Source organism: Anomaloglossus baeobatrachus, chromosome 7, assembly GCF_048569485.1.
Source record: "Anomaloglossus baeobatrachus isolate aAnoBae1 chromosome 7, aAnoBae1.hap1, whole genome shotgun sequence".
Taxonomy (NCBI): domain Eukaryota; kingdom Metazoa; phylum Chordata; class Amphibia; order Anura; family Aromobatidae; genus Anomaloglossus; species Anomaloglossus baeobatrachus.
In genome coordinates this window covers 10,599,506-10,625,315 of record NC_134359.1, presented here as the reverse complement: position 1 = coordinate 10,625,315, position 25,810 = coordinate 10,599,506, and the positions used below count along the sequence as shown (strand labels likewise).

At 58.2% G+C, this 25,810-nt stretch overlaps 1 protein-coding gene across 2 annotated transcripts in view; it reads left to right on the top strand.

Annotated features, from left to right (window-relative positions):
* Nucleotides 1-23,870, top strand: part of PTPN4 (protein tyrosine phosphatase non-receptor type 4) — a 120,549-nt gene extending 96,679 nt beyond the window's left edge. Inside the window, exons 15-28 of one of the 2 annotated variants that reach the window (XR_012724715.1) lie at nt 184-342; nt 8,771-8,921; nt 10,832-10,915; nt 16,714-16,770; nt 16,845-17,001; nt 17,668-17,834; nt 18,470-18,560; nt 18,853-18,914; nt 19,786-19,932; nt 20,363-20,491; nt 20,593-20,741; nt 21,998-22,133; nt 23,122-23,380; nt 23,467-23,870. Coding sequence is in view for 1 of the 2 variants with exons in the window: in XM_075317026.1 (XP_075173141.1) it covers nt 184-342; nt 8,771-8,921; nt 10,832-10,915; nt 16,714-16,770; nt 16,845-17,001; nt 17,668-17,834; nt 18,470-18,560; nt 18,853-18,914; nt 19,786-19,932; nt 20,363-20,491; nt 20,593-20,741; nt 21,998-22,133; nt 23,122-23,205 (1,573 nt within the window). In the remaining variant the exon portion in view is untranslated. Of the gene's footprint in view, nt 1-183; nt 343-8,770; nt 8,922-10,831; nt 10,916-16,713; nt 16,771-16,844; nt 17,002-17,667; nt 17,835-18,469; nt 18,561-18,852; nt 18,915-19,785; nt 19,933-20,362; nt 20,492-20,592; nt 20,742-21,997; nt 22,134-23,121 lie in introns of both variants that reach the window. The other variant, XM_075317026.1, reaches the window with a different exon arrangement.
* The last annotated feature ends 1,940 nt before the right edge of the window (nt 23,871-25,810 follow it).

Genomic DNA, 25,810 nt, shown 5'->3' with positions numbered 1-25,810 from the left:
ATCGGACGGGGGGCCTCATCGCCTCTGGGAGCGGTGGCAGTGGCTTCTGTGGCTGTCACTCAGCTTTCCCGGCAGCCAATAGGACTGTTGATTACTCGTGTGACCTCTCGGCAGGAGGAGGATTTGCTTGTTTGTGTCTTGTGGACATTTCTTACTCGGTGACGCTCTTTTCTACCATTTCAGCCGGAGCGCCACGTTCACGCAGGAAGGCACGCGGCTGCGGCCACTGTCAGTCGGGCACCTGGTCGATCATGTGGTCCACGCGTCTCCCAGCGAGGTCTTTACAAACCACAGATCGCCATCCTCTACACAGGCCAACAGCATCATCCTGGACTCTCCGCAGTAAGTGTCGGGCCGCGCCGGCCACGTGTGTGCAGAGGGGGCTGCTGAGAGCCAACATCATTGACAGAGCCCCTTGTGTGCCGCGCGGGGCCCCTTGATGGAGGATGAGGGAGAGGGAATGGAGGACAAGGGAGAGAGGATAAAGGATGGTTAATCCTCTCCCTCGTCCTCCATCCTTTATCCTCTCTCCCTCGTCCTCCATCCTTTATGCTCTCCCTCGTTCTCCATCCTTTATCCTCTCTCGTCCTCCATCCTTTATCCTCGCTCCCTCGTCCTCCATCCTTTATCCTCTCTCCTTCATCCTCCATCCTTTATCCTTTCTTCGGCGCTCCATTGGGAGACCCAGACAATTGGGTGTATAGCTACTGCCTCCGGAGGCCACACAAAGCATTACACTAAAAAGTGTAAGGCCCCTCCCCTTCTGGCTATACACCCCCAGTGGGATCACTGGCTCACCAGTTTTCTGCTTTGTGCGAAGGAGGTCAGACATCCACGCATAGCTCCACTGTTTGTAGTCAGCAGTAGCTGCTGACTATATCGGATGGAAGAAAAGAGGGCCCATATAGGGCCCCCAGCATGCTCCCTTCTCACCCCGCTGGTGGTTTGTAAGGTTGAGGTACCTATTGCTGGTACGGCGGCTGGAGCCCACATGCTGTTTTTCCTTCCCCATCCCCCTGAGGGGCTCTGAGGAAGTGGGATCTTTCCGGCCCCAAAGCCCTGAGGCCGGGCTCCATCCACAGACCCATTGAACCTGCTGGATACGGAGCTGGGTACCGTTCAGGGACATGGCCCTGCACCATTCAGGTACTCTGTGTCCCCGTACACACAGGCACAGCACACTCCAGACTTGCTGGGTGTGCTAGTGCGCCGGGGACAGTAAAGGGTTACAGTCACTGCAGCCTAGCTGAGTGACTTTATGTATGGGGAACTACCGCGCCGGACGCTCCGGGAGCGGCGGCGCGGCTGGGACTTGTAGTGCGCCGGGGACTTAGCGCCGACCGCGCTTTTACGGCGGCGGTGCTTATAAATCCAGTCCCCGGCTTTTGCGGCCTAGCTCCGCTTCGTTCCCGCCCCCACCCTGTCAATCAGGGTAGGGGAGAGACGCTGTACAATCAGCAGCGCCGAGGGCTGGAGCCTTATTTACATGCTCCAGCCCTCTCACTGGACACTGTGGGACGCCGGTTTCCCGCTCTGACTTGGGGGCACGCCCACGGCCCGCCCCTACCCACACGAGCTGGAGAAGACGCCGGCAGCCATTCCTGCAGTCCGAGCTGAGAGATCGGACTCTGGGCAACCAGGCACAGGACTAGGGCGACCACACACCCGCTTATAGGCGGGCGGTAAGCGGCACCTGAAGTGCTGACCCCACTAAATACCGCAGTTGTCCATTTGTATTTTATGCTTACACTGCATAGGTCGCTATTTTTGGCTATATGCCCTCTTAGATGGCGACACATCAGCAGCAGGAAAGCAGGGGTGCTAAGGCACAGGCTTTCCATGCTGCTTGTATTGCATGTACTGAAGTGTTCATGTGTATTTATGCTTGTCTGCTATACACTGCACTGTACGGTCGCTAGTCTGGGCTATTTTCGCCTAGAATGACTAGACTACAGCAGCAGAAAAGCAAGGGTGCTGAGGCACAGGTTTTTTTTTCTATGCTGCTTGTATTGCAGGGGTTGCAGTGTTCATTTGTACTTATGCTTGTATGCTATACATTGCACTGTATGGTCGCTATTCTGGGCTATATTCCCCTAGATGGCTAGTCTACAGCAGCAGAAAAGCAGGGGTGCCAAGGCACAGGCTTTCTATGCTGCTTGTATTGCATGTGCTGCGGTGTTCATTTGTACTTTATGCTTGTATGCTATACATTGCACTGTACGGTCGCCATTCTTGGCTCTATATCCTAGATGGCTAGCCGGCAGCAGCATATATGCAACACAGGCTTTCGATGCTGTTTTTACTGCATGTGATACTGTTCCACGGCACTGAACCCCATTGTGTGCAATGCTCCCCTGTAGCACTTGGTCAGCCGGGGTCTCTATTAGACGTGGCCAAAGGAACCACCTGTCAACCCTGTCCAAGGACAGGGATGGAGTTGCAATGGGATAGAGACTTGCAGTCCGGACAGGCCATGGGCAATCTGGATCATTGCTCCCTGGCCACCCTCATTTGGAATAAAATCGGTGCTCCGGGGGGGTCCCAGGAGGCTCTCTGTATGATGAGGCAGACGTAGCTCATCAGGACTTTGATCCTGACACCGCTCTCAATCCGGATACACCGGATGGTGACGCCATAAGGAATGATCCTATAGCGTCCATCAATGGAATGTTGGACTTTCTCCCTCAGCTCCCCCAGCGGAGGAGTCAGCTTCACAGCAGGAGAAGTCCCATTTCAGTAGCTCAAACGTATATTGAGTATTTTTCTGGCCACGCTGAGTTCAGAGAAGCAGTCCAGGAACACCACGCTTACCAGATAAGCGTTTTCTCCAAACGTATTAAGGATACACGTTATCCTTTTCCCCCTGACGTGGTCAAGCGCGGGACCCAGGGTCCAAAGCTGGATTCTCCAATCTCCAGGCTTGCGGCTAGAGCATAGTTGCAGTGGAGATGGGACTTCACTTGAAGATGCTAGACAGATGGACTCTGGTTGAAATCTGTCTATGAGGCTATCGGCGTGTCGGTTGCTCCGGCATTTACAGCCGTATGGGCACCCTAAGCTTTTCAGCTGTTCTTGCACAGCTGGTCTTGAGCATATGTACATTTGTGCCGCAGGGGCGTCCGTAACTTCGCAATGTCTGCATTGCGACTTACCCTATTAATGCTGTCCTGGAAGGACAGTCGAGGTTTCGGTCCTTCCCAAGCTCGGGCAGGTCCCAATTGTCCTCGTCCAAAAGAGCTGAAAAGCCTCAGAGGGGCTCAGCTTCCGGGGGCTCAATCACGCCCAAGGAAGGCAGCCGGAGGAACCGCTACCAAGGCGGTCTCCTCATGACTCTTAGCTCTCTCATCTCTCCGCATCCGCGGTTGATGGCAGACTCGCTCGCCTTTGGCGACATTTAGCTGCCACAGGTCACAGACCGGTGGGTGAGGGACATTGTGCCCACGTGCACAGGACAGAGTTCTGTTCTCGTCCTCCGACTCGATTCTTCAGAACGTCCCCACCTCCCCACCGAGCCGATGCTCTTCTGCAGGCAGAAGGAGTGGTAATCCCTGTTCCTCTTCAGGAACAAGACACGGTTTGCCTCCAATCTGGTTGTGGTGCCAAAAAAGGACGGCTCTTTCCGTTCCGTTCTGGACCCAAAACTGCTCAACAAGCACGTGGGGGCCAGGCGGTTCCGGATGAAACCCTCCGCTCCGTCATTGCCTCAATGTCTCAAGGAAATTTCCTAGCATCAATAGACATCAAAGATGCTTATCTCCACGTGCCGATTGCTACAGAGCACCAACGTTTTCTACGTTTTGTGATAGGAGACGAACATCTCCAGTTCGTAGCTCTGCCATTTGGTCTGGCGACAGCCCCACGGGTGTTCACCAAGGTCATGGCGGCAGTGGTAGCAGTCTTGCACTCACAGGGACACTCTGTGTTCCCTTACTTGGACGATCTACTTGTCAAGGCACCCTCTCAAGAGGCATGCCAACTCAGCCTGAATGTTGCGCTGGAGACTCTCCAGACGTTCGGGTGGATCATCAACTTCTCAAAGTCAAACCTGTCACCGACCCAATCACTAACGTATCTTGGCATGGAGTTTCATACCCTCTCAGCGCTAGTGAAGCTTCCGCTGGACAAGCAGCGGTCACTACAGACCGGGGTGCAGACTCTCCGTCACGGTCAGTCGCACTCCTTAAGACGCCTCATGCACTTCCTCGGGAAGACGGTGGCGGCAATGGAGGCGGTTCCGTTTGCGCAGTTTCATCTGCGTCCTCTTTATTGGGACATTCTCCGCCAATGGGACGGGAAGTCAACATCCCTGAACAGGAAAGTATCCCTTTCACAGACGGCCAATGACTCTCTGCAATGGTGGCTTCTTCCCACCTCATTATCACAGGGAAGATCCTTCCTACCACCGTCTTGGGCGGTAGTCACGACAGACGCGAGTCTGTCAGGGTGGGGAGCAGTGTTTCTCCACCACAGGGCTCAGGGTACGTGGACTCAGCAGGAGTCCACCCTTCAGATCAATGTTCTGGAAATCAGAGCAGTGTATCTTGCCCTACTAGCCTTCCAACAGTGGCTGGAAGGGAAGCAGATCCGAATTCAATCGGACAACTCCACAGCGGTGGCATACAGCAATCACCAAGGGGGGACACGCAGTCGGCAAGCCTTCCAGGAAGTCCGGCGGATTATGATGTGGGTGGAAGCCACGGCCTCCACCGTATCCGCAGTTCACATCCCCGGCGTAGAAAACTGGGAAGCAGACTTCCTCAGCCGCCAGGGCATGGACGCAGGAGAATGGTCCCTTCACCCGGACGTGTTTCAGGAAATCTGTAGCCGCTGGGGAAGGCCGGACGTCGACCTAATGGCGTCCAGGCACAACAACAAGGTCCCAACCTTCATAACACGGTCCCGCGATCACAGAGCTCTGGCGGCAGACGCCTTAGTGCAAGATTGGTCGCAGTTCCGGCTCCCTTATGCTTTTCCACCTCTGGCACTCTTGCCCAGAGTGCTACGCAAGATCAGATCCGACTGCAGCCGCGTCATACTCGTCGCCCCAGACTGGCCAAGGAGGGCGTGGTATCCGGATCTGTGGCATCTCACGGTCGGCCAACCGTGGGCACTACCAGACCGACCAGACTTACTGTCCCTAGGGCCGTTTTTCCATCGGAATTCTGCGGCCCTGAACCTGACTGTGTGGCCATTGAGTCCTGGATCCTAGGGTCTTCAGGATTATCCCAAGGGGTCGTTGCCACCATGAGACAGGCTAGGAAGCCCACGTCCGCTAAGATCTACCACAGAACGTGGAGGATATTCTTATCCTGGTGCTCTGCTCAGGGAGTGTCTCCCTGGCCATTTGCATTGCCTACCTTTCTTTCTTTCCTGCAATCTGGGTTAGAAAAAGGTTTGTCGCTCGGCTCCCTTAAAGGGCAAGTCTCGGCGCTATCCGTCTTTTTTCAGAAGCGTCTAGCACGACTTCCTAAGGTGCGCACGTTCCTGCAGGGGGTTTGTCATATTGCACCCCCGTACAAGCGGCCGTTAGATCCATGGGATCTGAACAGGGTACTAGTTGCCCTCCAGAAGCCGCCCTTCGAGCCTCTGAGGGAGGTTTCAATTTCTAGACTATCACAGAAAGTGGCTTTTCTGGTAGCGATCACATCTCTTCGGAGAGTGTCTGAGCTAGCAGCGCTGTCATCCAATGCTCCTTTCCTGGTCTTCCACCAGGACAAGGTAGTGCTGCGCCCCATTCAGGAGTTTCTCCCGAAGGTGGTATCCTCTTTTCATCTTAATCAGGATATCTCTTTGCCTTCTTTTTGTCCTCATGCAGTTCATCGGTATGAGAAGGATTTACATTTGTTAGATCTGGTGAGAGCACTCAGAATCTACATTTCCCGCACGGCGCCCCTGCGCCGTTCGGATGCACTCTTTGTCCTTGTCGCTGGTAAGCGCAAAGGGTCGCAGGCTTCTAAGGCCACCCTGGCTCGATGGATCAAAGAACCAATTCTTGAAGCCTACCGTTCTGCTGGGCTTCCGTTTCCATCAGGGCTGAAGGCCCATTCTACCAGAGCCGTGGGTGCGTCCTGGGCATTACGACACCAGGCTACGGCTCAACAGGTGTGCCAGGCAGCTACCTGGTCGAGTCTGCACACTTTCACCAAACATTTTCAGGTGCATACCTATGCTTCGGCGGACGCCAGCCTAGGTAGAAGAGTCCTGCAGGCGGCAGTTGCCTCCCCGTAGGGGAGGGCTGTCTTCGCAGCTCTAACATGAGGTATTTCTTTACCCACCCAGGGACAGCTTTTGGACGTCCCAATCGTCTGGGTCTCCCAATGGAGCGCCGAAGAAGAAGGGAATTTTGTTACTTACCGTAAATTCCTTTTCTTCTAGCTCCTATTGGGAGACCCAGCACCCGCCCTGTTGTCCTTCGGGATTTTTGGGTTTTTTCGGGGACACATGTTGTTCATGTTGAACGGTTTTTCAGTTCTCCGATGTTACTCGGAGTGAATTTGTTTAACCAAGTTATTGGCTTTCCTCCTTCTTGCTTTTGCACTAAAACTGGTGAGCCAGTGATCCCACTGGGGGTGTATAGCCAGAAGGGGAGGGGCCTTACACTTTTTAGTGTAATGCTTTGTGTGGCCTCCGGAGGCAGTAGCTATACACCCAATCGTCTGGGTCTCCCAATAGGAGCTAGAAGAAAAGGAATTTACGGTAAGTAACAAAATTCCCTTCTTCTCCTTCGTCCTCCATCCTTTATCCTCTCTCCCTCATCCTCCATCCTTTATCCTCTCCCTCGTTCTCCATCCTTTATCCTCTCTCGTCCTCCATCCTTTATTTTCGCTCCCTCGTCTTCCATCCTTTATCCTCTCCCTCGTCCTCCATCCTTTATCTTCTCTACCTCATCCTCCATCCTTTATCCTCTCTCTCGATCTCCATCTTTTATCCTCTCTCTCTCTCATCCTTTATCCTTTATCTTCTCTCCCTCATTCTCCATCCTTTATCCTCTCATTCTCCATCCTTTATCCTCTCTCGTCCTCCATCCTTTATCCTCTCTCCCTCGTCCTCCATCCTTTATCCTCTCGTTCACCATCCTTTATCCTCTCTCGTCCTCCATCCTTTATCTTCCCTCCCTTGTCCGTCCTCCATCGTTTATCCTCTCTCCCTAATCTTCCATCCTTTATCCTCTCTCCCTCATCTTCCATCCTTTATCCTCTCTCCCTTGTCCTCCATCCTTTATCCTCTCCCCCTCGTCCTCCATCCTTTATCCTCTCCCCCTCGTCCTCCATCCTTTATCCTCTCTCCCTCATCCTCCATCCTTTATCCTCTCTCCTTCGTCCTCCATCGTTTATCCTCTATCCCTCGTCCTCCATCCTTTATCTTCTCTCCCTCATCCTCCATCCTTTATCCTCTCTCCCTTGTCCTCCATCCTTTATCCTCTCTCCCTTGTCCTCCATCCTTTATCCTCTCTCCCTTGTCGTTCATCCTTTATCCTCCCTCCCTCGTCCTCCATCCTTTATTCTCTCTCCCTTGTCCTCCATTCTTTATCCTCTCTCCCTCTTCCTCTATCCTTTATCTTCTCTCCCTTATCCTCCATCCTTTATCCTCTCTCCCTTGTCCTCCATCCTTTATCCTCTCTCCCTTGTCCTTCATCCCCTCTCTCCCTTGTCCTCCATCCTTTATTCTCTCTCCCTTGTCCTCTCTCCCTCATCCTCCATCATTTATCCTCTCTCCCTCGTCCTCCATCCTTTATCCTCTCTCCCTTGTCCTTCATCCTTTATCCTCTCTCCCTCGTCCTCCATCCTTTATCCTCTCTCCCTTGTCCTCCATTCTTTATCCTCTCTCCCTTGTCCTCCATTCTTTATCCTCTCTCCCTTGTCCTCCATCGTTTATCCTCTCTCCCTCATCCTCCATCATTTATCCTCTCTCCCTCATCCCCCATCCTTTATCCTCTCTCCCTCGTTCTCCATCCTTTATCCTCTCTCCCTCGTTCTCCATCCTTTATCCTCTCTCCCTTGTCCTCCATCCTTTATCCTCTCCCTTGTCCTCCATCCTTTATCCTCTCTCCCTCATCCTCCATCATTTATCCTCTCTCCCTCATCCTCCATCATTTATCCTCCCTCCCCCATCCCCCATCCTTTATCCTCTCTCCCTCGTTCTCCATCCTTTATCCTCTCTCCCTCGTTCTCCATCCTTTATCCTCTCTCCCTTGTCCTCCATCCTTTATCCTCTTTCCCTTGTCCTCCATTATAGATGAGTTTTTATTTGTCTGAAATCCGCACACGGAGCAGAGGACGCTCGGGCCTGTTAACCCTTCACAGACCGGACTCCTCCAGCCTTCTGCCACTGATACATTGTAGCAAACAGGAGGCTTAATTGGATGCGCTTTTATTTATAAATGTTCTCGTCCTCTTTGATGATTGAAAGAAAAGATTTCTGCAGATTCTGGGTATTTTTTCCCTTTGGTCATAAATATACAAATCAGAGAAACGGCAGCATGAGAAGTGAGTGACAGATGAAGCCACAGACTTCCCGGGGTCAAGACCTGCCGTCACCACCAGGGGGGGCTCACTGCAGACAGGCCGTACACAGGTCTCTATCATAACAATGTATGCAGTGGGCTCCCCCTGGTGGTGACTGCAGGGAGACCTGATTATCCTGCTACTCTGTCTGTGAAGATATTTGCTGTATTCACAATTCAGTCTCCAGAGCTGAGATCTCCCAGCAGCCCCGGCTCGCATGCAGCTTCACTTTGCTTATTTTACCTGATGTTTTGCTTCATTCCCAGGTCACAGGACAATTCAGTGGAAGCCCCCCCACCAGCGCTGCCCCCCAAACAGTCAAAGAAGAACAGTTGTAATCAAATCTACCACTCCGAGGATCTGGAGAACCATGTCAGCGAGGGCTACGACCCGCTCTGGTCCCCCGAGAGGTGCACGGTGAGTCCGGGCCGCAGCTTTCACTTCCCTGCGCGTCCTTCCTCTGCGGCTTTTTATGGACGCCGTTGTGTAACGTGAGATCACTTCTCCATTCCTATATATAGTGCAGAGAGAATGAGACCCCTGCATGGGACCCCCGATATAAAAGAATAGGGTCCACCCCAAAATAAGAGCCCCCACAGTCCCATCACGAAGCAAAAATACATTAGCAGGTTCTCCGTATTAGCTGCTCCTGGGAAAGCTGGGTATCGGCTAGCAGGGCTGCTGGGGGGCTGGTTATCGGCTAGCGGGGCTGCTGGGGGGCTGGGTATCGGCTAGCGGGGCTGCTGGGGGGCTGGGTATCGGCTAGCGGGGCTGCTGGGGGGCTGGGTATCGGCTAGCGGGGCTGCTGGGGGGCTGGGTATCGGCTAGCGGGGCTGCTGGGGGTCTGGGTATCGGCTAGCGGGGCTGCTGGGGGGCTGGGTATCGGCTAGCGGGGCTGCTGGGGGGCTGGGTATCGGCTAGCTGGGCTGCTGGGGGGCTGGGTATCGGCTAGCAGGGCTGCTGGGGGGCTGGGTATCGGCTAGCGGTGCTGCTGGGGGTCTGGTTGTCAGTTAGCAGGGCTGCTGGGGGCTGGTTGTCGGTTAGCATGGCTGCTGGGGGTCTAGTTGTCGGTTAGCAGGGCTGCTGGGGGCTGGGTATCGGCTAGCGGGGCTGCTGGGGGCTGGTTGTCGGTTAGCAGGGCTGCTTGGGGCTGGGTATCGGCTAGCAGGGCTGCTGGGGGGCTGGGTATCGGCTAGCGGTGCTGCTGGGGGTCTGGTTGTCGGTTAGCAGGGCTGCTGGGGGTCTGGTTGTCAGTTAGCAGGGCTGCTGGGGGGCTGGGTATCGGCTAGCAGGGCTGCTGGGGGGCTGGTTGTCGGTTAGCAGGGCTGCTGGGGGTCTAGTTGTCGGTTAGCAGGGCTGCTGGGGGCTGGGTATCGGCTAGCGGGGCTGCTGGGGGGCTGAGTATCAGCTAGCGGGGCTGCTGGGGGCTGGTTGTCGGTTAGCAGGGCTGCTGGGGGCTGGGTATCGGCTAGCAGGGCTGCTGGGGGGCTGGGTATCAGCTAGCAGGGCTGCTGGGGGCTGGCTGTCGGTTAGCAGGGCTGCTGGGGGCTGGGTATCGGCTAGCAGGGCTGCTGGGGGCTGGTTGTCGGTTAGCAGGGCTGCTGGGGGGCTGAGTATCGGCTAGCGGGGCTGCTGGGGGGCTGAGTATCAGCTAGCAGGGCTGCTGGGGGCTGGTTGTCGGTTAGCAGGGCTGCTGGGGGCTGGGTATCGGCTAGCGGGGCTGCTGGGGGCTGGTTGTCGGTTAGCAGGGCTGCTGGGGGGCTGGTTGTCGGCTAGCGGGGCTGCTGGGGGGCTGGGTATCGGCTAGCAGGGCTGCTGGGGGGCTGGGTATCGGCTAGCAGGGCTGCTGGGGGCTGGTTGTCGGTTAGCAGGGCTGCTGGGGGGCTGAGTATCGGCTAGCGGGGCTGCTGGGGGGCTGAGTATCAGCTAGCAGGGCTGCTGGGGGCTGGTTGTCGGTTAGCAGGGCTGCTGGGGAGCTGAGTATCGGCTAGCGGGGCTGCTGGGGGCTGGTTGTCGGTTAGCAGGGCTGCTGGGGGGCTGGTTGTCGGCTAGCGGGGCTGCTGGGGGGCTGGGTATCGGCTAGCAGGGCTGCTGGGGGGCTGGGTATCGGCTAGCAGGGCTGCTGGGGGGCTGAGTATCGGCTAGCAGGGCTGCTGGGGGGCTGAGTATCGGCTAGCAGGGCTGCTGGGGGGCTGGGTATCTTCTAGCGGGGCTGCTGGGGGGAAGCTGGTTGTCGGTTAGTACAGCTGCCAGATTTGATATATTAGGGGAAATGCTATTTCTGCCATTCTATCTTCCAGTTTACATTTTCCTCCCTTTTTTTGTAGCCCAATGGCTTTGTGCCCCACGACAATCTGGTTCTGATTAGAATGAGACCGGATGAGAACGGGCGGTTCGGATTTAACGTGAAGGTAAGACGTTTTTGGGGTTTTTTATCCTACAAATCACAGGCAGGACGCTGTATGGTGCAGGCAGGACGCTGTATGGTGCAGGCAGGACGCTGTATGGTGCAGGCAGGACGCTGTATGGTACAGGCAGGATGCTGTATGGCACAGGCAGGACGCTTTATGGTGCAGGCAGGACGCTGTATGGCACAGGCAGGACGCTTTATGGTGCAGGCAGGACGCTGTATGGTACAGGCAGGACGCTGTATGGTGCAGGCAGGACGCTGTATGGCACAGGCAGGACGCTTTATGGTGCAGGCAGGACGCTGTATGGTACAGGCAGGACGCTGTATGGTGCAGGCAGGACGCTGTATGGTACAGGCAGCACGCTGTATGGTGCAGGCAGGACGCTGTATGGTACAGGCAGGACGCTGTATGGTGCAGGCAGGACGCTGTATGGTACAGGCAGGACGCTGTATGGTGCAGGCAGGACGCTGTATGGTACAGGTAGGATGCTGTATGGCACAGGCAGGACGCTTTATGGTGCAGGCAGGACGCTGTATGGTACAGGCAGGACGCTTTATGGTGCAGGCAGGACGCTGTATGGTGCAGGCAGGACGCTGTATGGTGCAGGCAGGACGCTGTATTGTGCAGGCAGGATGCTGTATGGTGCAGGCAGGATGCTGTATGGTGCAGGCAGGACGCTGTATGGTACAGGCAGGACGCTGTATGGTGCAGGCAGGACGCTGTATGGTGCAGGCAGGACGCTGTATGGTGCAGGCAGGACGCTGTATGGTGCAGGCAGGACGCTGTATGGTGCAGGCAGGACGCTGTATGGTGCAGGCAGGACGCTGTATGGTGCAGGCAGGACGCTGTATGGTGCAGGCAGGACGCTGTATGGTGCAGGCAGGACGCTGTATGGTGCAGGCAGGACGCTGTATGGTGCAGGCAGGACGCTGTATGGTGCAGGCAGGACGCTGTATGGTGCAGGAGGTGCAGGCAGGATGCTGTATGGTACAGGCAGGATGCTGTATGGTGCAGGAGGTGCAGGCAGGACGCTGTATGGTGCAGGCAGGATGCTGTATGGTGCAGGAGGTGCAGGCAGGACGCTGTATGGTGCAGGCAGGACGCTGTATGGTGCAGGCAGGACGCTGTATGGTGCAGGCAGGACGCTGTATGGTGCAGGCAGGACGCTGTATGGTGCAGGCAGGACGCTGTATGGTACAGGCAGGATGCTGTATGGCACAGGCAGGACGCTTTATGGTGCAGGCAGGACGCTGTATGGTGCAGGCAGGACGCTGTATGGTGCAGGCAGGACGCTGTATGGTACAGGCAGCACGCTGTATGGTGCAGGCAGGACGCTGTATGGTACAGGCAGGACGCTGTATGGTACAGGCAGGACGCTGTATGGTGCAGGCAGGACGCTGTATGGTACAGGCAGGACGCTGTATGGTGCAGGCAGGACGCTGTATGGTACAGGTAGGATGCTGTATGGCACAGGCAGGACGCTTTATGGTGCAGGCAGGACGCTGTATGGTACAGGCAGGACGCTTTATGGTGCAGGCAGGACGCTGTATGGTGCAGGCAGGACGCTGTATGGTGCAGGCAGGACGCTGTATTGTGCAGGCAGGACGCTGTATTGTGCAGGCAGGATGCTGTATGGTGCAGGCAGGACGCTGTATGGTACAGGCAGGACGCTGTATGGTGCAGGCAGGACGCTGTATGGTGCAGGCAGGACGCTGTATGGTGCAGGCAGGACGCTGTATGGTGCAGGCAGGACGCTGTATGGTGCAGGCAGGACGCTGTATGGTGCAGGCAGGACGCTGTATGGTGCAGGCAGGACGCTGTATGGTGCAGGAGGTGCAGGCAGGATGCTGTATGGTACAGGCAGGATGCTGTATGGTGCAGGAGGTGCAGGCAGGACGCTGTATGGTGCAGGCAGGATGCTGTATGGTGCAGGAGGTGCAGGCAGGACGCTGTATGGTGCAGGCAGGACGCTGTATGGTGCAGGAGGTGCAGGCAGGACGCTGTATGGTGCAGGCAGGATGCTGTATGGTGCAGGAGGTGCAGGCAGGACGCTGTATGGTGCAGGAGGTGCAGACAGGACACTGTATGGTACAGGAGGTGCAGGCAGGACGCTGTATGGTGCAGGCAGGACGCTGTATGGTGCAGGAGGTGCAGGCAGGACGTTGTATGGTGCAGGAGGTGCAGGCAGGACGCTGTATGGTGCAGGAGGTGCAGGCAGGACGCTGTATGGTGCAGGAGGTGCAGGCAGGATGCTGTATGGTGCAGGAGGTGCAGGCAGGATGCTGTATGGTGGAGGCAGGACGCTGTATGGTGCAGGAGGTGCAGGCAGGACGCTGTATGGTGCAGGCAGGATGCTGTATGGTGGAGGCAGGACGCTGTATGGTGCAGGAGGTGCAGGCAGGACGCTGTATGGTGCAGGCAGGACGCTGTATGGTGCAGGAGATGCAGGCAGGATGCTGTATGGTGCAGGCAGGACGCTGTATGGTGCAGGCAGGACGCTGTATGGTGCAGGCAGGACGCTGTATGTTGCAGGAGGTGCAGGCAGGACACTGTATGGTGCAGGAGGTGCAGGCAGGACGCTGTATGGTGCAGGAGGTGCAGGCAGGACGCTGTATGGTGCAGGAGGTGCAGGCAGGACGCTGTATGGTGCAGGAGGTGCAGGCAGGACGCTGTATGGTGCAGGAGGTGCAGGCAGGACGCTGTATGGTGCAGGAGGTGCAGGCAGGACGCTGTATGGTGCAGGAGGTGCAGGCAGGACGCTGTATGGTGCAGGAGGTGCAGGCAGGACGCTGTATGGTGCAGGGGGTGCAGGCAGGACGCTATATGGTGCAGGAGGTGCAGGCAGGACGCTGTATGGTGCAGGAGGTGCAGGCAGGACGCTGTATGGTGCAGGAGGTGCAGGCAGGACGCTGTATGGTGCAGGAGGTGCAGGCAGGACGCTGTATGGTGCAGGAGGTGCAGGCAGGACGCTGTATGGTGCAGGAGGTGCAGGCAGGACGCTGTATGGTGCAGGAGGTGCAGGCAGGACGCTGTATGGTCCAGGAGGTGCAGGCAGGACGCTGTATGGTGCAGGAGGTGCAGGCAGGACGCTGTATGGTGCAGGAGGTGCAGGCAGGACGCTATATGGTGCAGGCAGAACGCTGTATGGTGCAGGCAGGATGCTGTATGGTGCAGGCAGGACGCTGTATGGTGCAGGCAGGACGCTGTATGGTGCAGGCAGGACGCTGTATGGTGCAGGCAGGACGCTGTATGGTGCAGGCAGGACGCTGTATGTTGCAGGAGGTGCAGGCAGGACGCTGTATGGTGCAGGAGGTGCAGGCAGGACGCTGTATGGCGCAGGAGGTGCAGGCAGGACGCTGTATGGTGCAGGAGGTGCAGGCAGGACGCTGTATGGTGCAGGAGGTGCAGGCAGGATGCTGTATGGTGCAGGCAGGACGCTGTATGGTGCAGGAGGTGCAGGCAGGACGCTGTATGGTACAAGGAGGTGCAGGCAGGACGCTTTATGGTGCAGGAGGTGCAGGCAGGATGCTGTATGGTGCAGGCAGGACGCTGTATGGTGCAGGAGGTTCAGGCAGGACACTGTATGGTGCAGGCAGGACGCTGTATGGTGCAGAAGGTGCAGGCAGGATGCTGTATGGTGCAGGCAGGACGCTGTATGGTGCAGGAGGTGCAGGCAGGACGCTGTATGGTGCAGGAGGTGCAGGCAGGACGCTGTATGGTGCAGGAGGTGCAGGCAGGACGCTGTATGGTGCAGGAGGTGCAGGCAGGACGCTGTATGGTGTAGGAGGTGCAGGCAGGACGCTGTATGGTGCAGGAGGTGCAGGCAGGACACTGTATGGTGCAGGCAGGACGCTGTATGGTGCAGGAGGTGCAGGCAGGACGCTGTATGGTGCAGGAGGTGCAGGCAGGACGCTGTATGGTTTAGGAGGTGCAGGCAGGACACTGTATGGTGCAGGCAGGACGCTGTATGGTGCAGGAGGTGCAGGCAGGACGCTGTATGGTGCAGGAGGTGCAGGCAGGACGCTGTATGGTGCAGGCAGGACGCTGTATGGTGCAGGCAGGACGCTGTATGGTGCAGGAGGTGCAGGCAGGACGCTGTATGGTGCAGGAGGTGCAGGCAGGACGCTGTATGGTGCAGGAGGTGCAGGCAGGACACTGTATGGTGCAGGCAGGACGCTGTATGGTGCAGGAGGTGCAGGCAGGACGCTGTATGGTGCAGGCAGGACGCTGTATGGTGCAGGAGGTGCAGGCAGGACGCTGTATGGTGCAGGCAGGACGCTGTATGGTGCAGGAGGTGCAGGCAGGACGCTGTATGGTGCAGGCAGGACGCTGTATGGTGCAGGAGGTGCAGGCAGGACGCTGTATGGTGCAGGCAGGACGCTGTATGGTGCAGGCAGGACGCTGTATGGTGCAGGAGGTGCAGGCATTACGCTGTATGGTGCAGGCAGGACGCTGTATGGTGCAGGCAGGACGCTGTATTGTGCAGGCAGGACGCTGTATGGTACAGGCAGGACGCTGTATGGTGCAGGCAGGACGCTGTATGGTGCAGGCAGGACGCTGTATGGTGCAGGCAGGACGCTGTATGGTGCAGGCAGGACGCTGTATGGTGCAGGCAGGACGCTGTATGGTGCAGGCAGGACGCTGTATGTTGCAGGCAGGACGCTGTATGGTGCAGGCAGGACACTGTATGGTGCAGGAGGTGCAGGCATTACGCTGTATGGTGCAGGCAGGACACTGTATGGTGCAGGAGGTGCAGGCAGGACGCTGTATGGTGCAGGCAGGACGCTGTATGGTGCAGGCAGGACGCTGTATGGTGCAGGCAGGACGCTGTATGGTGCAGGCAGGACGCTGTATGGTGCAGGCAGGACGCTGTATGGTGCTGGAGGTGCAGGCAGGACGCTGTATGGTGCAGGCAGGACGCTGTATGGTGCAGGCAGGACGCTGTATGGTGCAGGCAGGACACTATGGTGCAGGAGGTGCAGGCAGGACGCTGTATGGTACAGGAGGTGCAGGCAGGACGCTGTATGGTGCAGGAGGTGCAGGCAGGACGCTGTATGGTGCAGGCAGGACGCTGTATGGTGCAGGCAGGACGCTGTATGGTGCAGGCAGGACGCTGTATGGTGCAGGCAGGACGCTGTATGGTGCAGGCAGGACACTATGGTGCAGGAGGTGCAGGCAGGACGCTGTATGGTACAGGAGGTGCAGGCAGGACGCTGTATGGTACAGGAGGTGCAGGCAGGACGCTGTATGGTGCCGGAGGTGCAGGCAGGACGCTGTATGGTGCAGGCAGGATGCTGTATGGTGCAGGCAGGACGCTGTATGGTGCAGGCAGGATGCTGTATGGGGCAGGCAGGACGCTGTATGGTGCAGGCAGGATGCTGTATAGTGCAGGCAGGACGCTGTATGGTGCAGGCAGGACGCTGTATGGTGCAGGCAAGACGCTGTATGGTGCAGGCAGGACGCTGTATGGTGCAGGCAGGGCGCTGTGTGGTGCAGGAGGTGCAGGCAGGACGCTGTATGGTACAGGAGGTGCAGGCAGGATGCTGTATAGTGCAGGCAGGACGCTGTATGGTGCAGGCAGGACGCTGTATGGTGCAGGAGGTGCAGGCAGGACGCTGTATGGTGCAGGCAGGACGCTGTATGGTGCAGGCAGGACGCTGTATGGTACAGGAGGTGCAGGCAGGACGCTGTATGGTGCAGGCAGGACGCTGTATGGTGCAGGCAGGACGCTGTATGGTGCAGGCAGGACGCTGTATGGTGCAGGACGCCTATCACTGATCCTTTCTGTTGTTTTGCAGGGCGGCTATGATCAGAAAATGCCGGTCATCGTGTCTCGTGTGGCGCCAGGGACCTCTGTACGTAGACCCCCATACATGAGTGTGACCTGCCCCGTGTGCTGTGTGTCTGACCCCCCCATTTTCCTGCACAGGCGGATCTGTGTGTCCCCCGTCTTAATGAAGGGGATCAGGTTGTACTGATCAATGGACGGGACATATCGGAGCACACCCACGATCAAGTCGTCATGTTTATTAAGGCGAGCTGCGAGCGGCATTCAGGGGAGCTGGTGCTGCTGGTGCGGCCGAACGGTGAGTCTGTGTGCGTGTCTCTACCTCCTCCGGTATCAGGTCTGTTAGAGCCGCCTCCCCCTGTCTGTGTGTGCGCGTCTCTACTTCCTCCGGTATCGGGTCTGTTACAGCTGCCCCTCCGCCTGTGTGTGTGTCTCTCCGTCCTCAGTTATCGGGTCTGTTACAGCTGCCCCCCGTCTGTGTGTGTGTCTCCCCGTCCTCCGGTATCGGGTCTGTTAGAGCTGCCCCCCGTCTGTGTGTGTGTCTTTCCGTCCTCAGTTATCGGGTCTGTTAGAGCTGCCCCCTGTCTGTGTGTGTGTGTCTCTTCGTCCTCCGGTATCGGGTCTGTTACAGCTGCCCCCGTCTGTGTGTGTGTGTGTCTCTCCGTCCTCCGGTATCGGGTCTGTTACAGCTGCCCCCCGTCTGTGTGTGTGTGTGTGTGTGTGTGTCTCTTCGTCCTCTGGTATCGGGTCTTTTAGAGCTGCCCCCTGTCTGTCTGTGTGTGTCTGTCCGTCCTCCGGTATCGGTTTGTTACAGCTGCCCCCTGTCTGTGTGTGTGTGTGTCTCTTCGTCCTCCGGTATCGGGTCTGGTCCATCAGGACGGCAGCGCCCCCCCGTTCCGCCGGCGGCAGCATATTCCCGTCTCTGCCCGTGATCGCTCTTATCTTGAGCTGTTTCTGTCCGCAGCCGTCTACGACATTGTAGAAGAGAGGATGGAGAGTGAGCCGGATTTCCAGTACATCCCTGAGAAGACGGCCATCGACGGCGGCCACTCGGATGACGACGTCCTGAGAGAGTCCATGATCCAGCTGGCGGAGGGGCTGCTGAACGGGAGCGTGCTGGCGCAGTTCGATGTAAGACACCACTGCCGCCATCTCATCTATATATTGGGCAGAGGGCGCCGCTGTCACTGGAGCCGCCCATCAGGGGGCGTACGGGGACGGCAATCGCTGTAGCACACACACCACACATATATATATACTGTAGAAGGGTCTTAAATGACTTGCTCTGTGACTGTCTCCTGTTATTGGCACAAATCTTTTGCCGTAGTCAGCGGCAGCTGATGGGGGCCTCCTAGGACTCTACGTCGGGGGGCTCCCCACATTCTGCATTAGATCTTCTCTTTTCCTCTGGGTCCCTGGTGGTCTCTAACAACCAGGCGTCTCTAAACCCGCTGCTGTGGGTCAGCTCCTCCCCGGCTGCGGTCCTGCCTGGGGTCCTCTACTCCCCCCGTCCTGGGCAGGACTGACAGCCTGCACGATGGGCCTGTTGGGGATTGTATGCCAGCTGTCAGTCATGCCCTGGGTGGGACTAGTCCAGGGGAGCAGCTGACCCCTCAGTGTCTGGATCCACTAATGCCCACACACTGCTGTCCTGGGGTGCTGGAGTTCCTCCTCATTTCCTACCTCTGCTTGCTGTCAGACGTGGTCTCTGCATTATCCTTTCTTTATTCTTTTCAATTCTCAGTTGTTTTTTTCCTCCCATTCAGCAATTGTACAGAAAGAAGCCGGGGATGACCATGTCTTGTGCCAAATTACCTCAGAATATTTCCAAAAATCGATACAGAGACATTTCGCCTTGTAAGTGAAGCTTCACCGCCACGTGATTGTCAGTCTTCCTCCTCCGCTTGTTGTCAGTGAATGGGAGCATTGTTATTGATACAGTGTAAAGTGCATCCAAATCCTGACACACTGTAACGAACGGCGCCCCTGTGTCATGCATACGCTCTCAGCATCTAATCCTTCCATTCAGTGACAGCAAGAAGAAATCCAGTAAATTGGGGGAATAAGAGGAAACATGATGAGGAGGAGGAGGAGGACCTGCTGCCTTTCCCGCCATGTAACGTTCCGCCTTCTGTTCTTGTCCTTGCAGATGATGCTACGCGGGTCATACTACACGGCGTCGAGGATTACATCAACGCAAACTATATCAATGTGAGTGCCAGCTGTGGGGAGGAGTATAGTAAGTGTCCGTCTGATCCAACCGTCCCAGGAGGTGCCGGATCAGCAGATGTTCTGGATTATCAGATGGTGTGCAGATCGCCCCGCTGCTATCTGCTCTTATGGACCCTGTGATTCACCACGTGCCGCACTGCTGCTGTCAGTGAGTAGAAACATTCCTCGGGTGAACCGGTCCCCGGAGCGCGGTCCATCCCCACCTGGCTCAGACACCGGGTTTGTTGCAGGACATCGCAGCTCTCGTATCACTTTGCACTTGGATGTTTTCATTCACTGACAGCAAGGACAGATTGTGCAGATGTGGAAGTGCAGTCTGCGGAGTTTCCGGATTCCTGGGGGACCCGCTGCCGTCACTGGATATACCTTCCCTCGGCCGCAGGCTACATTGGTGCAGTTTTCCTCCTTTTCTCGTGCTGTTTTTGACCTTCAGCAGCGATGTCGGAGTCTCCGCTTTCACATAAATCAGCTGTCCCAGAAGGCGTCCCAGGAGGCGTCCCAGGAGGCGTCCCAGGAGGCGTCCCAGGAGGCGTCCCAGAAGGCGTCCCAGGAGGCGTCCCAGGAGGCGTCCCAGAGGGCGTCCCAGAAGGCGTCCCAGGAGGCGTCCCAGGAGGCGTCCCAGAAGGCGTCCCAGGAGGCGTCTCAGGAGGCGTCCCAGGAGGCGTCCCAGGAGGCGTCCCAGAGGGCGTCCCAGGAGGCGTCCCAGGAGGCGTCCCAGGAGGCGTCCCAGGAGGCGTCCCAGGAGGCGTCCCAGGAGGCGTCTCAGGAGGCGTCCCAGAAGGCGTCCCGCGGCGGGATCAGATGGGTCCCATCACAGTGGGCCGTCATTCACTTTCCTTCTTTACCGCAGATGGAGATCCCGTCCTCCAGTATAATCAACCGGTACATCGCCTGCCAGGGGCCGCTGCCAAACACCTGCCCGGACTTCTGGCAGATGACCTGGGAGCAGGGCTCGTCCATGGTGGTCATGCTCACCACGCAGGTGGAGCGGGGGAGGGTACGTAACACAGTAAAAGCTGCCGGAACCCCCAGAAATGACTCCCCAGAGAGTGAGGAGATAGTGATAGATCTGTGCACCCCTATGTTCAGATTTCTGGGTGCGATAGTCTGCACGTTTCTCCACTCTTCCAGAGATGTCTTAGTCCCCCCACACTTTGTTTAGATTTCCTCCCCTGTAATATCACTGCTTGCTGTCAGTAACTGGAAACATCACTGTTGACATCCAGAGGCTGGTGCCATGATCCAGCCCTTCTCACAGCTGATAGTTTGTTACAGTGTGATAGTGTCCTCTTCCCATTTATACTCGTGCCCACCTAGGTAAAGGGTCTCCTGCACCTGATACATTGTAACAGTCCTGCAGCGGGGAGGTTTGGGTGTTTGCGTTCACTGACAGTGAGCAGTGTGAGTGACGCGTCCCTCCTGTGCAGGTGAAGTGCCACCAGTACTGGCCGGAGCCTGCGCTCGCCGCCGATTATGGAAACTATAGGATAACCTGCCATTCGGAGCAGGGGAACCCCGCGTACGTTTTCCGAGAGATGACGCTGACTAACCTGGAGGTAAGACGACTGCAGGCGGCAGCTGCCTCGGAACCTCTTGGTTTGAGCCTCCGGCGATCTCCTGTCGAGAGTCATTTAATCATCAGCGTTTACCTTTCCAGAAGGATGAAAGTCGCCCGCTCACCCAGATCCAGTACACGGCGTGGCCCGACCACGGGGTCCCGGATGACTCCAGCGACTTCCTGGACTTTGTGTGTCTCGTGAGGCAGAAGAGGCTCAACCGCGAGGAGCCGGTGGTCGTCCACTGCAGGTAACGCCGCGGAAGGGTTACAGCAATGTGGCCGCCAATGTGGCACCCAGCTTTCCCAGACTCTGATTGGACTCCTGGAGGCTGTGATTGGGTGATCGATGGCCATACTGGTGGGCACCCAGCTTTCCCAGACCCCAGAGTGGACTGCCGGAGGCTGTGGTTGGGTGATCGATGGCCATACTGGTGGGCACCCAGCTTTCCCAGACCCCAGAGTGGACTCCTGGAGGCTGTGGTTGGGTGATCGATGGCCATACTGGTGGGCACCCAGCTTTCCCAGACTCTGATTGGACTGCTGGAGGCTGTGGTTGGGTGATCGATGGCCATACTGGTGGGCACCCAGCTTTCCCAGACTCTGATTGGACTGCCGGAGGCTGTGATTGGGTGATCGATGGCCATACTGGTGGGCACCCAGCTTTTCCAGACTCTGATTGGACTGCTGGAGGCTGTGGTTGGGTGATCGATGGCCATACTGGTGGGCGCCCAGCTTTCCCAGACTCTGATTGGACTCCCGGAGGCTGTGATTGGGTGATTGATGGCCATACTGGTGGGCGCCCAGCTTTCCCAGACTCTGATTGGACTGCCGGAGGCTGTGGTTGGGTGATCGATGGCCATACTGGTGGGCACCCAGCTTTCCCAGACTCTGATTGGACTGCCGGAGGCTGTGGTTGGGTGATCGATGGCCATACTGGTGGGCACCCAGCTTTCCCAGACTCTGATTGGACTGCCGGAGGCTGTGGTTGGGTGATCGATGGCCATACTGGTGGGCACCCAGCTTTCCCAGACTCTGATTGGACTGCCGGAGGCTGTGGTTGGGTGATCGATGGCCATACTGGTGGGCACCCAGCTTTCCCAGACTCTGATTGGACTGCCGGAGGCTGTGGTTGGGTGATCGATGGCCATACTGGTGGGAACCCAGCTTTCCCAGACTCTGATTGGACTGCCGGAGGCTGTTGTTGGGTGATCGGTGGCTATACTGGTGGGCACCCAGCTTTCCCAGACTCTGATTGGACTGCCGGAGGCTATGGTTCGGTGATCGGTGGCTATACTGGTGGGCACCCAGCTTTCCCAGACTCACTGGTGCCCCCATACTCCTACAGGAGTACATGTGCCATTCAGGACACTCGGAGAGCTGGGTGATCTGTGGGAGCTGTAATGTCACACATTATCACCCAGCTTTCCCAGACTCCCATACGTTGCATTATACATGACTTGTTGCTTTTGTTTAAACTTTATTGTTGTTTCTCGCTTTCTGGCAGTGCTGGGATTGGACGGACGGGCGTGCTGATCACCATGGAGACGGCGATGTGTCTGATGGAGTGTAGCCAGGCTGTGTACCCGCTGGACATTGTGAGGACGATGAGAGACCAGCGCGCCATGATGATCCAGACCCCGGTAACTCCGCAATCAGCGCCGCGCGCTTCCTCCATGTTGTCTGCTCGGGTAATGAGAAATGTGCACCCAGTACAGGGGCTGCCGCCATGTACGGCCCCCAGGGGGCTGAGTGTGGGCTTATTCCTGTGTCCCTGGTGGTCTAGTGCAGTGCTCAGACTGGGGTCCGGTGGTTCCTCTCCCCTCCAGGCACGGGCGGTGCCGTCTCTCGGGCGGTAAGAGCCGAGCCCAGAGATGAGGACGGTGGAGCTTGTGTCTATGGTCGGACAGAGCTATGTTGGAGGGTTCTGCCCAATCAGTAGGTGGTGGGCTGTGTAGAGCTGCAGTACCCGGCCAAGCCACGAGCGGTGCGTCTCTCGGGAGGTAAGAGCTGAGCCCAGAGTTGAGGACGGCGGAGCTTGTGTCAGTGGTCGGGCAGAGCTATGTAGGAGGGTTCTGCCCGATCAGTAGGTGGTGGGCTGTGTGGAGCTGCAGTACCCGGCCCAGCCACGAGCGATGCCGTCTCTCGGGAGGTAAGAGCTGAGCCCAGAGATGAGGACGGTGGAGCTTGTGTCTATGGTTGGGCAGAGCTATGTTGGAGGGTTCTGCCCGATCAGTAGGTGGTGGGCTGTGTGGAGCTGCAGTACCCGGCCCAGCCACAGGTGGCGCCGCCTCTCGGGAGGTAAGAGCTGAGCCCAGAGATGAGGACGGCGGAGCTTGTGTCTATGGTCGGGCAGAGCTATGTTGGAGGGTTCTGCCTGATTAGTAGGTGATGGGCTGTGTGGAGCTGCAGTACCCGGCCCAGCCACGAGCGATGCCGTCTCTCGGGAGGTAAGAGCTGAGCCCAGAGATGAGGACGGCGGAGCTTGTGTCTGTGGTCGGGCAGAGCTATGTAGGAGGGTTCTGCCCGATCAGTAGGTGGTGGGCTGTGTGGAGCTGCAGTACCCGGTCCAGCCACGGGTGTCGCCGTCTCTCATGGTTTCGGCCTCTGACCCGTGTCTTCTCTCCGCAGAGCCAGTACAGATTTGTGTGTGAAGCGATCCTGAAGGTCTATGAAGAAGGGATGGCGAAACCTCCGCAGACATCACTCCAATAGTGGAAGGGAGCAGTCGTTGAGGGGCCGCCCCGCGGTGGGGGGTGCACGCTTATCGGACGTCCGCTCGCCCCCGCGACACCGAAGGACAATGAGGAGAAAAATAAAACAAATCAGCACTGCTGCACTTTATGTTCCAGACGGGATAATGGCCGCTCCTCGGCGCCGGGAGATGAAGGTTTTCGTTTTTTCTTTTCGATTCGCTTTTGCTTGGAGACGATTAGATGAGATTTTATTTATGTGACGTTGCTTTGTGCACTACAGCGCCCCCCGACCGTACATTCACTGCCAGAGAAGCGGACACATTTCACCCGCGCTAGAGCAAGGCATGAAGATCCGCAGCAGCCGGGACCCCCGGGACTAGTGGAGTACACTCCATCCATGGAACTGAGCCGCCCCCGGGCACCTCCATGAACTGGCACCAGCCGCTGCCGCTGATCAGCTGGTGCAGGCGCCGCTCATCATTGTACGCAGAGAATCGTGAAATGTTAGTGTGCTCACACCCATCCTAGAGGTATGACCCCGAGCACCCGCCGCAGGGCATGCTGGGAGTTGTAGTTTTGTAGACCGCTGCCTTGCAGAGTTTGTTTTTTTCTTTTTGTTTCTTTGACCACTAATAGAATAATATATTTTTATTTCTTCCATTAAATGTAATTGTCATGAAAGTGGAGGCGGCTGTTCTTGTGAATATTTGCAGGGACGGGGCCCCGCAGGGTGGCTCCTGTGCACCAGGGACGGGGACCCGCAGTGTGGCTCCTGCGCACCAGGGACGGGGCCCCGCAGGGTGGCTCCTGTGCACCAGGGACGGGGCCCCGCAGGGTGGCTCCTGTGCACCAGGGACGGGGCCCCGCAGGGTGGCTCCTGTGCACCAGGGACGGGGCCCCGCAGGGTGGCTCCTGTGCACCAGGGACGGGGCCCCGCAGGGTGGCTCCTGTGCACCAGGGACGGGGCCCCGCAAGGTGGCTCCTGCGCACCAGGGACGGGGCCCCGCAGGGTGGCTCATGTGCACCAGGGATGGGGCCCCGCAGGGTGGCTCCTGCGCACCAGGGACGGGGCCCCGCAGGGTGGCTCCTGCGAACCAGGGACGGGGCCCCGCAGGGTGACTCCTGCGAACCAGGGACGGGGCCCCGCAGGGTGGCTCCTGTGCACCAGGGACGGGGCCCCGCAGGGTGGCTCCTGCGCACCAGGGACGGGACCCCGCAGGGTGGCTCCTGCGCACCAGGGACGGGGCCCCGCAGGGTGGCTCCTGTGCACCAGGGACGGGGCCCCGCAGGGTGGCTCCTGTGCACCAGGGACGGGGCCCCGCAGGGTGGCTCCTGTGCACCAGGGACGGGGCCCCGCAGGGTGGCTCCTGTGCACCAGGGACGGGGCCCCGCAGGGTGGCTCCTGTGCACCAGGGACGGGGCCCCGCAGGGTGGCTCCTGCGAACCAGGGACGGGGCCCCGCAGGGTGGCTCCTGCGAACCAGGGACGGGGCCCCGCAGGGTGGCTCCTGCGAACCAGGGACGGGGCCCCGCAGGGTGGCTCCTGTGCACCAGGGACGGGGCCCCGCAGGGTGGCTCCTGCGTACCAGGGACGGGGCCCCGCAGGGTGGCTCCTGTGCACCAGGGACGGGGCCCCGCAGGGTGGCTCCTGTGCACCAGGGACGGGGCCCCGCAGGGTGGCTCCTGTGCACCAGGGACGGGGCCCCGCAGGGTGGCTCCTGCGCACTAGGGACGGGACCCCGCAGGGTGGCTCCTGCGCACCAGGGACGGGGCCCTGCAGGGTGACTCCTGCGCACCAGGGACGGGGCCCCGCAGGGTGGCTCCTGTGCACCAGGGACGGGGCCCCGCAGGGTGGCTCCTGTGCACCAGGGACGGGGCCCCGCAGGGTGGCTCCTGTGCACCAGGGACGGGGCCCCGCAGGGTGGCTCCTGTGCACCAGGGACGGGGCCCCGCAGGGTGGCTCCTGATCAGGGACGGGGCCCCGCAGGGTGGCTCCTGTGCACCAGGGACGGGGCCCCGCAGGGTGGCTCCTGATCAGGGACGGGGCCCCGCAGGGTGGCTCCTGTGCACCAGGGACGTGGCCCCGCAGGGTGGCTCCTGTGCACCAGGGATGGGGCCCCGCAGGGTGGCTCCTGTTCAGGGACGGGGCCCCGCAGGGTGGCTCCTGTTCAGGGACGGGGCCCCGCAGGGTGGCTCCTGTGCACCAGGGACGCGGCTGATTACATGAAAAGTGGCTCCTGTGCACCAGGGACGCAACTGACTACATGAAATATGTCTCCTGTGCACCAGGGACGCGACTGATTACATGAAATGTGTCTCCTGTGCACCAGGGACGCGGCTGATTACATGAAAAGTGGCCCCTGTGCACCAGGGACGCAACTGACTACATGAAATATGTCTCCTGTGCACCAGGGACGCGACTGATTACATGAAATGTGTCTCCTGTGCACCAGGGACGCGGCTGATTACATGAAAAGTGGCCCCTGTGCACCAGGGACGCGACTGACTACATGAAATGTGTCTCCTGTGCACCAGGGACGCGACTGACTACATGAAATGTGGCTCCTGTGCACCAGGGACGCGCCTGACTACATGAAATGTGGCCCCTGTGCACCAGGGACGTGA